General features: G+C 32.4%; 1 protein-coding gene across 2 annotated transcripts in view; it reads right to left on the minus strand.

The window, feature by feature from the left end:
• Positions 1 to 2712: 2712 nt before the first annotated feature.
• LOC110018923 (probable RNA-dependent RNA polymerase 5) overlaps positions 2713 to 13263 on the minus strand; it is a gene marked incomplete at its 5' end in the record, with an annotated part of 126057 nt that continues 115506 nt past the window's right edge. Inside the window, 4 exon segments of one of the 2 annotated variants that reach the window (XM_020716400.1) lie at positions 2713 to 3079; positions 3179 to 3336; positions 8328 to 8466; positions 8827 to 8989. In XM_020716400.1, coding sequence (XP_020572059.1) covers positions 2840 to 3079; positions 3179 to 3336; positions 8328 to 8466; positions 8827 to 8989 — 700 coding nt within the window. 2 annotated transcript variants of the gene reach the window in all.

A 13263-nucleotide genomic window follows, 5' to 3' on the forward strand; every position in this document is an offset into this window, starting at 1 on the left:
TATAATAATAATAATAATAATAATAATAATAATAATAATAAACAGGATTACATAAAGTAAAAATAATAGAAATTTAATATTTAAATAATAAGAAAAAGTTAATAGTTTACTTAAAATAAATAAATAATTAATTTTTATATCATGTTTACGTTAGGCTTCCACTTTAAAAGAGTCGACGTCTAGGCAAAATTTTATCGAATTAAGCGTCATCAACGTAAGTTTTTTTACTTCCAAATTCTGATGATAATATTGTATTTCTTCTAAATCACTTGCATTAAGGTATCATTAGTAAATATATCTTGTTACTACAACTAGAATATGATAATTCTAGCTTATTATTGAATTTGATCATCTAGAAATGAATGAGAATGATTTGTAATATTTATCCTTACTACACTTACATGTTATAAAAGAAAGATATTGTATGATATTTCTAATGTAAAAAAAATGATATATAGTATGCTTGATGTGCATTCTTGGCTTAGATGGAGCATCCATTGATAGTACTAGTGGATGAACAATAATATACACGTAAATGGAAAAACAAATTGATACTGAAGTACCTCAAGTAATATAATTTTTAGATGGTGCACTTTTGACGGTTGTATAGATACAAAATGATATTGATATGACATTAGTATAGTAAGACTCTCTGAATAGCCTCAAATATTTATATTAATTTATTAAAAAATTTAATTGACATGCATATTATTGATTTCTTTCTTGTATTACTGTAATTTAAAAGTATGAATATTAAATAACTTTTTTAGCCTACTATTTTTTTAACTAACTTTTCAACTTTAACTAAATTATTAAAAGATGTACGATGAACGAGAATATATTCATAGATGATCGGGATAACTAATTACAATATAATTTTAATTGCACCGTTTTAATTTAATTTGTAGCGACTCTTTCATCGATTACATATTAAGTTAATACAGAAAATTAAATTCAAACCATCCGACCATCTGCACTCGCCTTGATTAATTTCAAGTCTCGAGCCAGACCATAATAAATAAACCCAACAAAAGCATGAGCGATCACAAACTAGTTCTTACTATTTTATACACAATTTAAGTTCTCTTTAAAGAAATTAAGAATTCAAACATAAATGCTTTTATGTAGATCAAATGGAAAAAAAGCCCTACCTAAATTAGGTTTGGGTCCATAAGAAAATTTTGCTATTATGAACTATTTCCAATCAAAGAAGGCACCAAATCATTGACTCTTCTAAAGCCAACCAAATTGGATTTTAAATCCTAAACTATCCTTTAACGAAATATGGATGAACAAAACAAACCTTAAAATAGAACCCAGATAGATGTGGTGACATCATTCAATAGCCAATGGTGTATGCACCTGTATGTCCAACATGTGGTCCTGTAGGACAAATATTGAGTTTTGAATTATAGTTATTAGAGAGATTCTATAATGGCTTATCGCTTATTTTACTTCAATGAAAAAAAACATCAATCACACTTGTTCATAAAATAAAAAAATGTTTCGGAGAAACAAAGGAGATAATATCGACAACAATTACTACACAACATTGTTTGCATTTGTTACTAAGAAGCCCGGCCTCGGCTGAACATGAAATTACATCATTGACAATGTACAAAAGTGCACCAATGCATTTTCAAAAATAATGTCCAGAATTTTCACTTAAACATCTTGCAACCCATTAAATTATAAGTTATTCATACTTTAACATGATTTATAGTAATGGATGGTTTTCTCCCTGTAAAAAAGATTTGATGGGACAGAAACTAAACTTCATCAAACCATCCTACATTTTTTGACCTTGTCATATTAAGATTTGTCAGCACTACCAAACCACCCTACTTGCCTTGTCCTCAGTTGGGACTATCTGGCCTAAGATGCCAACCAAGTGTAAACATCATCCACAAATTTATTAACCACTGATCAAAAGATACCACAAGTGCATTTCAAATTATTGAATTGAAAGTTTAAACTTTATTCATAAGAATAACTATAAGACAAATAACAACACCCACTTCTATAGGTTTACTTTGCTTCTAAGTTGTGTATGTGATGAGGACATGAAGGGGAACACAAATAAGCTGCGCTGCCTCCCAAAACCGGAGCCATCAAGCGAGTTACTGAATGAGGAAAAAGAGCCATAATATCAGATTCGAACTGACGCTATGAAACCGATGCCAGGTTGAGCCGAACTGGACTCAACAAACATTCACTCAAATCAAATAAAATTAGTTTCTAATGGCACAACTTGTGCAAATTTTGCTTAAATAAAAGAGAATTTAATGACCCAATAGTAACTATAAACAAAATAATATACTTCACAAGCATATGTAATATAAGAACCTATGTGCATACAAAGTGTGAACATTGAAGATAAATAAGTACAACTCAATGTAGAAAAAAGCTTGTACTGAAAAAAATAAATTCAGATGCCTGTTGGGAAAGAGAATGGAAGGAATCCAGCCAGGCGTTCATAATTCACAAAATAAATTTCTCGGCTGAAACTATAAATTTGGAAAAGATTACAAATAAATGATACTTGTTCATATGGACTTGAGGTTTATTTGAACAAAGAAAAAACTAAATACTGAAATACTTGGCCTGGCCACTTTGATCTCCTTTTGAATTCATAATCCCTAACATAAGCAATGCAGGTCAATTGCAGAGAAGACGTTAAGCCAACAAATTTCATGTATTATGCATTTATGTTAATAATTAATTATATTGCTTTTAAAAATCCAATCTAGAGTTCAAAATCATTCGCTTTAGTCCTTAAATAACTACAATAATAAACAACGTTACAACACTATGCCCATGAGATAATCTACATGAAATATCAGCCAAAGACTTCCCGTAAAACTGATCGTAAACATAAAATCGATGGATCATTTTCCTGCTTTCTGGCATGAAGCAAACAAAGTGCCCTTCCTGCAACGTTCCATGCGAAGCTGCAATAGCCAACTCTATTAGTAGACTTGGCCATGTTATAAGCAATCTGATATATTGCTAGAGCATCATTGAATATCTCTTCTTCTTTTCTAGTGCTATCTTCAAATTCAGCTGCTCCATACAGCAACTTCACATATTTTGACAAAAATAAATATATTTATATACATATTAGGACAAGTTATTAAAGAAATGCCAATCAATAAAGTTTCATGAAAAGTAATTCTACCTTTTTATACTTTTGGATGACATTTTCAGGCAATTTGTCTTCACGCGGCTCCTGCAATGCATTCCTCATCTCACATCTATAGTCATCATAATGTTTTTTCCATATACTCAGGGAAGGATCACGAATCTCCTCACTAAAGCAAGGAATAAGCCACACAGCTAAACAGCGCATGGAAAAAAGAATTAAAATAAATCAATAAATAATCATATGAAAATGACGACTTTACTTGCATAAAATAAGCTAAGTTACAGATTCTAATTTCAATTCTCGAGTATCAACATAACATCCTTCATGTTATGTTTACATAAATAAGCTTTCCATCTAAGTTTAAAACTATTCAAACCTTCAAATTCAAATTTAAATGGTTTGACAAAAATATTAGAACCATAAAAAATCCAAAAACAGGAAATTTCTAAAAAATTTAAATAAAAATAACACATATAATTCAAATCTTTTAACTAGTATTATTCAACCTAAACATGAGTCTAGCCATGATTCTTCATTTATTTTGAAGGTGTACATCAAAGCTCATGGGTTAAAAAAAACCTGATTTTGAATAGTAAACAATTGAGGCACGCTGCAAGTAGAATTCTTATTGCCCTTCTCAACTCATGTGTGACCCAAAAGTCCAGAGGAAAACGCCACTACAAAATGTTTATGCCCTCCAAAATCAAAGGTGTTAATTTAATCAGTGATGACCGATTCAGTATTGCCAGTTTGAATAATATGGCAAATGGAAATATAGGAAAATAAATTTTACTAGGAAGTCTAAATGTTAAAAAATATTAATGGATACGTCATTCATGCTGAAGCAATTTAGCAAAGGGACTGAAGAGTATAACCTAAAGAAAGATGACAACCTATATTTTATTAAGGATTAAACAAGTGAAATAAAATTTTAATTAAGAGGAAAATTAATGGATTATACAATCAAAGAAGAATTTAAACCAGTTAGCTCATAAAAATGCCGATCATGTAATCATATAGATGATGTATAGTTACTAAATTATGATGATCAACATCTACGGAATGGCTGGGGGAACAAATCTCCTAAAGCTGAAGTGGCTATATCTAATGTCATAGTCAGTAATTGACTTTTTCTTCTACATTTGATGCCTTTTATTGACATCTTTATAATTCATTTACCTTGATATCCATGAGATGAAGTTATTGTGAAGAGCTTTGCTATAATTTATCTCTTAATAGGAACGATCTTCCTATTATTATGAATGACATGTAAATTTCATGAGCAAGTCTCAACTGCTAAAAAAAATTAATACTATTCCACACAAATTTTTATACAAATGGAAAATGCATGCTGAGGTGCATCCTAAATGAATGATATATAGAAATGCTTGCATTTGCATATTGAAAAAAATAAACTTAACCCATTGGTGTTAGATAGTATATTAATATACCCAACGTTCAAGGCTTCTTAAGTTTATCACCATAGACAGTAGAAGATGTATGAGCTGCATCTTATTGTGCTCATAAGAGATGTGTCAGTCAATAGCAAGCGTATTTTTGCCATAGAAAATTGACAGGCATATTGTTTCAATTTTTCTTTCATTTTTTTTAGTTTAGAATTGTTGATTCATCCACTAGGTTATATATTTATATAGAACTAATCTTATTAGCTGACATACTTTTCATAAACGACCCTGGCCAAGTAAATGAATGAGGGCCCATTTGGGGCGATGCCAGGGGAGCGGCGCGGCACTATGCCGCTGAAGAGAGGTGTTTGGGGCGGTGCGGGGAAAATAAGAGAAAATGCGGCCCGTGGGTTCGACCTCACGTCCCGCTTTTCAGCCCCAATTTTTTACCTGGATGCCCTTTCGCTCGTCTGCCCTAATTGCTGCGATTATTCGGTTCGCCTTCTTCGTCAGCCCTCTTCCTCCTCTTCTCACGTTACCTGGTTCCACTTCCTCCTCTGTCCCCAATCGTTATGCCCCTCTTCTCATAGACACAATATATTTTTTGTTGGATTTGTGACTTGATGGCTCGATTTTCTGTTGGATTCACATCCATTTTTTGTTGGATTCGTATGAATGTGTGGTATGGATGTGAATGCTTGATGTTCTCGGTGGCTCGATTTTCTGTTTGTTAATTTGTACAACAACAACAACAACAACAACAACAAAGCCTTAATCCCACTACGTGGGGTCGGCTACATGAATCCTTTTTCTCCATTGCGTCCTATTTAGTGTCATATTTTCATTTAGTTCTAGTAAATTAAGATCATTTTTAATACAATAAGCCCAAGTCTTCCTAGGTCTACCTCTGCCTATCTTAACACAAGTCGAATTTAAAACATCTACTCTCCTAATCGGATCATCTAATGGTCGACGTTTAATATGACCAAACCATCTAAGACGACTTTCTCTAATTTTGTCTGTCACAGGAGCTACACCAACCCTATCACGAATATATTCATTCCGCATTTTGTCTCAAAAAAGAGAAGTTGGCTTTGGCATTTGCTGTGGCTTTGGCATTGATGAATATAAGGATTTTGTTATTCGATATGCTTTATATTTGTTGTGGCTTTAGTATTGATGAATATGAAGATTTGGCTTCAGGATGTCAGCAATATGATGTTCGATATTCTTTATATTTGTTGTGACTTTGGCATGATGTGAGTACATATCATTTGGGTGGTTTGCATGATGATCCAACAAAAAAAGGAAAAAAATTGCGTTGTTAGTGTGGCTTGGGCATTGATGTTAAGGTTTAGGTTTTGTTCTTTGGAGTTCTTGGTGGTTGTTGATGTGGCTTGGGCTCGTGATGTCGTTTGGGATGGCTGTGGCATGGGGTTGTGGAAGTGTCTTGAGTATTGATGTGAGTGCATATGAATTGGAGAATTGTGGCTTGGGGTGGCTATGGCTTGGGATTATGGTGTGTGGCTTGGGGTGGCTATAGCTTGGGATTGTGGAAGAGGCTTGGGGTGGCTAATGCATATGAATTGAAGAACAAGTGAGATCAACTCAAGAAGAATTGAATATATTTGGAAGAATTGAAACGAGGATCAACGGGATTAGGGTGAGATCCGGTAAAGCGAACCATTGATACTCCCGGTGAGTGGTGTACTGAAAGACTTACGGTAAGCATTTTTGACAACATTCATAAATTTGGCAATTTCAATACTTTTTTTTTTAAATTGGAGCGTCACTAATTTATTTGGGCGTGCCCACTGCAAAGAAATTTAAAATTTGTGGAGTTGAGCCTGAATTGGAGGAGAAGCTGGATCACATATTGAGGGAGTCATTGCAATAGGGAACTATGCATGTTGCCCAAGAGAGACAGAGTTTGGTGGAAACTCTGAGAACCTGGGAACGCAGCTATCAGATGACTCAACTGAAGTCTCAAGCCCGGAGCAGCATGAAATTGAGTCCACTTCACCTCCCAAGCGTCCGAGGGATGAAAATAAAAAAAAAGTTGAGTATGTTTTCCTTAGAAACCAGATATCACAGCTGGTGTCTTCTTGCAGTGCAAAAACCCATACATCTCATTTGAGGGATTAATGATGAGATGTTTGAACTTATGGGTTCTTCGGATGACCTGTTAGTCACTGTTGGTTGGTGTCACGTGTGAAATCCTAATGAAAGAAATCAAATTTCTGTATTCTCTTCAGCCAAAGCTTTTTTGAGGGTGTTTTGGATGATCTTTTTTTAGTGATATACATATGTGAAACATGCGAGGTTGGTTTTACGTGGGTTAAAGACAATCAAGAACCCTGTTTTTTTTACAAAGGCTGCTATCTTTATGTAATGAAAGATTCGTTGGTTACTATATCGACTTTTTTGAGACACCTGCAAAAAATTGTAATTTATTACTTATTTTAGCAATTTCAACCTGTTCTTATGACTAATGGATTCTAGTTTGCAGCATTTAAGAAAGATGAGCTCCAAAATTTCAAGTACATCCCAACGATTGCTCTGCCACTGCGAACTAGAGACTTTCCTTCTGACGTAATGTCGGGCCAATAACTATGGGAGACAGTTCTACAGGTGCTCGCGGAACATTACAGACAAGTGTTAATTCTTCCGGTGGGCCGACAGTCTGGTGGATTCTACTACCGATAGTCATCGAGAATGGATAACATCACTGAAAAACACTAGCACGGGACATACACCGTCTGCATGTTAAAAATAATATCATATATTAATTGTAATTTTAATAGTCAATTTTTTTTTAGCACTTTTGGTATTCACTGTAAAGTTGTGTATATGAATTTTTATACTATTTTGAAGTGAGTATTAAACATATGGCTGTCACAGTTTTGTTACAAACAATATTACTAAACAGAGGGACGGAATAGTAATTTGTCTAGAAACTACTGCTACACAGTTGTTTTCACACAGCTACAACAAACAACCAGTCAGCTTCCCCGCAACAGCTTTCTGGGGCAGCTAAGTTGCAGCTAAAAAGCTGAGAAGCTACATCTGCCACAAAAAGACCCTAAATGAGATTTAATGTACAATAAAAAATACTCCAAAAAAACAATGCTACTTAATTTAAACAAAATTAATTCAAAAAATGATTACAATCAAAATTCATAAGGTTTAAGTCCACTCTAAACTTTGTGATTTCGATCCATGTGCACCTTCAGTAGGCTTCAAATTTAGATGTGTCAGCTATCAATAGATTAAGCTTCAAGCACCTCGTAATTTTCCAAAAAAACGGAAAGGTGAAAACATTGACTTTAGAATATAACATCATAAGGGAAAATTCAAGCACCTTTTGGGAATTATTATATTCCTCTAATTCCAAAAACATTATTATCTAAAAAGAACAAAATCTCAAGTGGCAAGAAATTTAATGAATATTACACTTAAAATATAACTCAAATTATAGAGCAAGCATTGAAAAAAGAAGAAAATAGTTTATATAAAATTAAAACGTCATCATGAAACTTTATTGGTTTCAATAACTTCAGAGCAAATACAGTAACTTTATAACGAACAAAAAACACAAAATTACCTACCAAATACGTTGGACAACAGAAGCACTTACTATTTAATAAGCCTACAGTCACATGCATTTATATGGATGCAGGATACTGTATGTCTGTTTAAATAAAAATTTACCACAAAGAAATACAACATGTAATATGCTAGAAGCACGTCATTCAAAAGATTTAGAAAAAGTTTACCATTTGGAGCAACATCTTCTGTCTCAACAGCATCCACCTCATCGTAAATCAAACCAAGTATAGACTTCGAAATGTAAGTTTTTGCTCTACCCATTATGTGTGGAAACAGATCAGGTTTGAGTTCCCTGGGAATTTCAACCTAAACACAAAGTTACGGATAAGGCTTTAAAACGAAGTATATAATCATTTTCACGGAGTACACAAGAGCATTGTAATTTACATCAGCAGTAGTGTTTGTTTAAATTTTTACAACAGTAAATACTCATGACAGCTAATAATAGAATACTAAAGCAAAAGTCTAAAGCATCTGCTCCACCCCAGCTGGACTACCTAAAGCTTTATAGTAGTCACATCAACCACATATGACCCATCAAAATTGGCAAACTTTCAAGAATAAAATAACTGAAGTTATCAGAAAAAAATACCAAATATCAGAGAGCCCCAATAAGATAAACAATTTCAACTATTACACAAAGGGAAAGTATGAAAGGAAACAAACCTTCAGGCCACTTTTTGGAGCATCCAAAGCATGGTAGTAGAGGTTAACCAAGTTAATCATTTTTTCTTCTAACTTTTGTTTTTCCTCAAAACAATCATCCCCTAATGTTAATAGACGATCCATGAATGCAGTCCAATAAATTGAAGCCTCACTAATTGCATAGCTATGAAAAATAAAACAAAACATGATGGTGAGAAATACAAATTTTCTACTAATTAGAACACACAAAATAAGAAAATTTAAAATTGAATTGCAGTGAGGTAATTATGCAAAACAGGATCCCAAAAGAAGAATGGCATTTTCTTTAATGATGAACTAGTATAACAGGAGAAGGTCCTAAGAAACGTTTCATGGATTTTACTTACCTTTCAGATGTTGTAATTCGTTAAGATAATTCATAGTTAAAAAAAGCCCTATAAAAGAAATTCAATATGATGGGAATGTAGAGTAACAAGTATAACAACAAAAGATTTGGATGAGTAATACCATTGAAGACCAATTCATCAATAACTATCATGTGAAATACCCTACAAACGCAGCAATGAATCAATTAAGAGTATATTCTTCAGCCAATATACTTGTGCCTAGTTTAGATTTTAAAAAATATATATATTTTTATTGGCGTTGTTTGTTTTCCAAAATTTATACTTTTAAGCGATTAATTACTTCGCACAACTTCGCCGATGTTATCATTTTTCATTCTTTATAAAAAAAAATAAATAAAGTTCACATAGAAATATTGATTGTTCCATTAACATTAAATCATAAAATCATAAAAAAAAAATGCAGGAGCAAAATGATAATGTTTAAAGGGTCCATTTAGGATAACTTTCTCTTTGCTTTGCGTTTCAAACCGCAACCACAATTTTGTTTAAGGAATTATATTCAAGCTGCTTCTAAATTTTTTTTGTGGTGGGAAGTTATTTTTTTTTAACTTGACGTGTTAAATCGGAGTGATTGTAACAAAACTATTGCATAATTTTTCTGGAAACAATATATATTTAAAATTCCCATTGCAGATTTCTAAAGAGTTAATTTCTCCACCACATATTTATGACCACATTTTTAAAATGCTGCAGCCATCCCAAACAAACATTATGTACATGTAGGATCAACAAACAACAATTTTTTTTTTTAATTGAAAATTGTAAAAAGTGGAAACAAAATGATGTTTTAGCCTAATATTGGCCTTGTAAAAGAATCCATAAAAAAAGAAATGAATTGTTGTATCACACGAAACTTTTGTCATTGAAGGTAAATTCAATAAGCTCTATTACTATAACACTAATAAATTTTCATCATTTGCTGATTGAATCAAACCCCACTTAAATGTGTCAATGTAAGCATTCTCAATATTGACAGGTATATTTCTTTCTTAACACTCCAATGGATTTATTTGTTTTGTTTTCAACCTTAACAATCCATTATCACTGCTTCATTCTCACTCCCAATTTTTAGATATTATATTTGATTTATGTCTCATTTTATTTTATTTATTGAGCCCAAAACGTGTCTGTTCAAATCATAGATCATAAACTATTCTCAGGTGAACTTTTCCATATTTTAGCGCCTTAATGAACTTTTGTCGATCGTGCTCTTGTAAGTTCCTTGTGACTTAATATGCACCGGAAAGATATATTTTATAAGCATATTAGAAAATGAATAACAAAAAATTGAGTGATTTAGCACATGTTAAGAATTTTATATTGACAGGTTAGCTAGGCACACGCTCTGAAATCAAATATCTTTTTCATTGAGAGGATAGCCCTCAATTAGAAATTTCACAAACCTCCTTCTTTTAAGTTGGCGCTCTACATAACTACCCATATTTGTCGATTACAACACAATTTTGAGAAAATATTGCTGATAAAAAAGGATTGTGATTCACCTACGAGATGGGGGCCCAACACTACCTGGAAAATTAACTCGTAGCTTGTGGTTGATCAAATGGACGGACGATTCGCGGCTAGAGAGGAAATGATGTGTCTCGCAAAAGAAAAAACGTAAATAGAGAAATTTGAACGCTTCCAATTCGGAACCATCTTCAGAGATGATAATTAGATAGCGGACCTCATATCCAAGTACAACCGATGAGGGAAGACCCCCAAACAGAGATATTATAAGCAGAGAACGAAACGACAAAAAATTAGATCGATCCTTACATCCATTTTCTAAAAATAGGAGACGTCACAACCTAACCCATGGCTTAGAATCAACTAAGATGAGAACGGACGATCAGACGGTGAAAATCAATTTTCTATCATTCTATTTCTATTAGTAACAATTTAATATTCAAATTATCATGAAGGAGCCACCAAAGAAAGCAATTTAATTAACAAACAAACATTTATTCCTTTTCGTTTGATATTCTCGCCTCCTATTCACATTTGCACATCTTCTATTCATCATATTCAAAACATAAAACCTAAGAAAAAAAATTAAAAAACGTAATGAATTATCTAAAGATAACCCAACAACAATCACATTTCTAAACTACAATAATTTAAGGAAAAAAAATCAATATGCATGCCGGTCTTTCATACTCATATAAGAAATCTTTAAATATACTAATGCATGTACCAATGACCTTTACTCAAAGAAACTCAATAAAAATCCGCTAAACTTCTATATTCATTAACTTCGACTTTACTTTCTCTTTATACTCATTACATACACATCTGTTTGCTTGAGAATCACCGTCTACAAAACCTAACACACAGCTGACCAATATTATCCCGTCGACACAACGGTTAACGATCTAAACATCACAATCATTTGGGGCGGAAATGCTCTTACCTACACCTGGCAGATATTAACGTGTCGGCATAACGCTTGGCAATCTAAACATCACAATTGTCTGAGGTGGCGAGCTCTGTCTACTCGCCCCTGCTCGATTTTATCCTACTAGCACAGCGGTTAGTGATTTAACAATCACAATCATCTGAGGTAATAGAAAAACATCTACGCATACAATTAGGGGTGAACTCTAAACATGCACATACAAGCATTTATATATAAACTATTTCATTCTTTATAAGAATCATTCTTCTGAGGCATTTTCACTCATCTATTAACATGCATACTTACTCTGAGGTGCAACTATTTATAATACAAATCTTTTATATCATGCATATGCAGATATCATACAAATTGTCACGACATGGACTGAGACTTGGAGTTAACCATGACGGAAACGGACAGTCGAATGGTGAGAAAAATTTTCTATTATTCTATTTCTATTACTAAAAATTTAGTATTCAAAACATATCATGACAGAGCCACTAAACAACACGATTAAATTAACAAGTAGAAATGTGTCTTTCTGTTTGTTCTCATCTCCTATACACATTACCTCCAATTTTATTCATCATTATCAAAGCGAAAACTTGAAAAAAAAATATTTAAGCAACATAATGAGGGGTCTAAACATAACCCAAAAAGAATCATAATTTTAAACTATTGTGCAACTTAACTCTGATCTCTAGTCATAAACCAAAGAAAAAGAATTCAATAAACATGCTGAATTTTCATATCCACGTAAGAAATCTTGAAATATGCTAATCTTGCAAATCTCTACAAAAAAGCTTTGAATATACTGTAGTATTAATGATCTTTTTGAAATGAAAGTACTCTAAAATTCTATATGCATTTACTTTTACTACAATCTTAACTCTACTCTTACTTTATCCTATTAATATTCATATCTTTCTTAGGAGTACCATCAAAACATAACAAATCTCTAATCGATATTATCTCATCAGCAAAGCAGTCATACGATAACCTAGACGATGCACCTTTACTCTTGGTGTAAAGGTCAAATAAAAATCAAATCATAATCTGCATATAAATCTAGTAAAACAACAAGCTAATATACACATCTTTATTATAATTTAAACATCGTGAAATAATTTAATATCGTTTAACATGTCATAAACTAACACATTATGCAACTATTAAGTTAACAACGTTTAACATGCATATATCATGACTAACCATATGAAGCGTTTAACATGCATATATCATGACTAACATATGAAGAAATCTATATGATTTAACTTCATTATGCAACTATTTAACGTCCATATTTTCCTATCTGATAACATGAAAAATCGGACAATAAAAAGAATCTACTATAATCTACATAATACATTCTAAATAATTTTCTTGCTCTCGACTTTTGCTGCCTCCTTCAAATTAGCACCTCCAATACTTCAAAACTCCTCAATCAATAATATAGAATTTGCTCCACTTCGATTTTCTAACATAAATTAACAAGAATCAAATTGAATACTTAACTAGTATATTAATATAACAAAATCTTAAAACATTAAATAAAGAAATTATTGTCGTTTACCTTAAATATTACAGTTGTCTCCCCTCCTCTACTCACATACAAACATACAAATATACATACATACATACATATATATATATATA

This window comes from Phalaenopsis equestris, unplaced genomic scaffold (assembly GCF_001263595.1).
Source record: "Phalaenopsis equestris unplaced genomic scaffold, ASM126359v1 Scaffold000036, whole genome shotgun sequence".
NCBI lineage: Eukaryota > Viridiplantae > Streptophyta > Magnoliopsida > Asparagales > Orchidaceae > Phalaenopsis > Phalaenopsis equestris.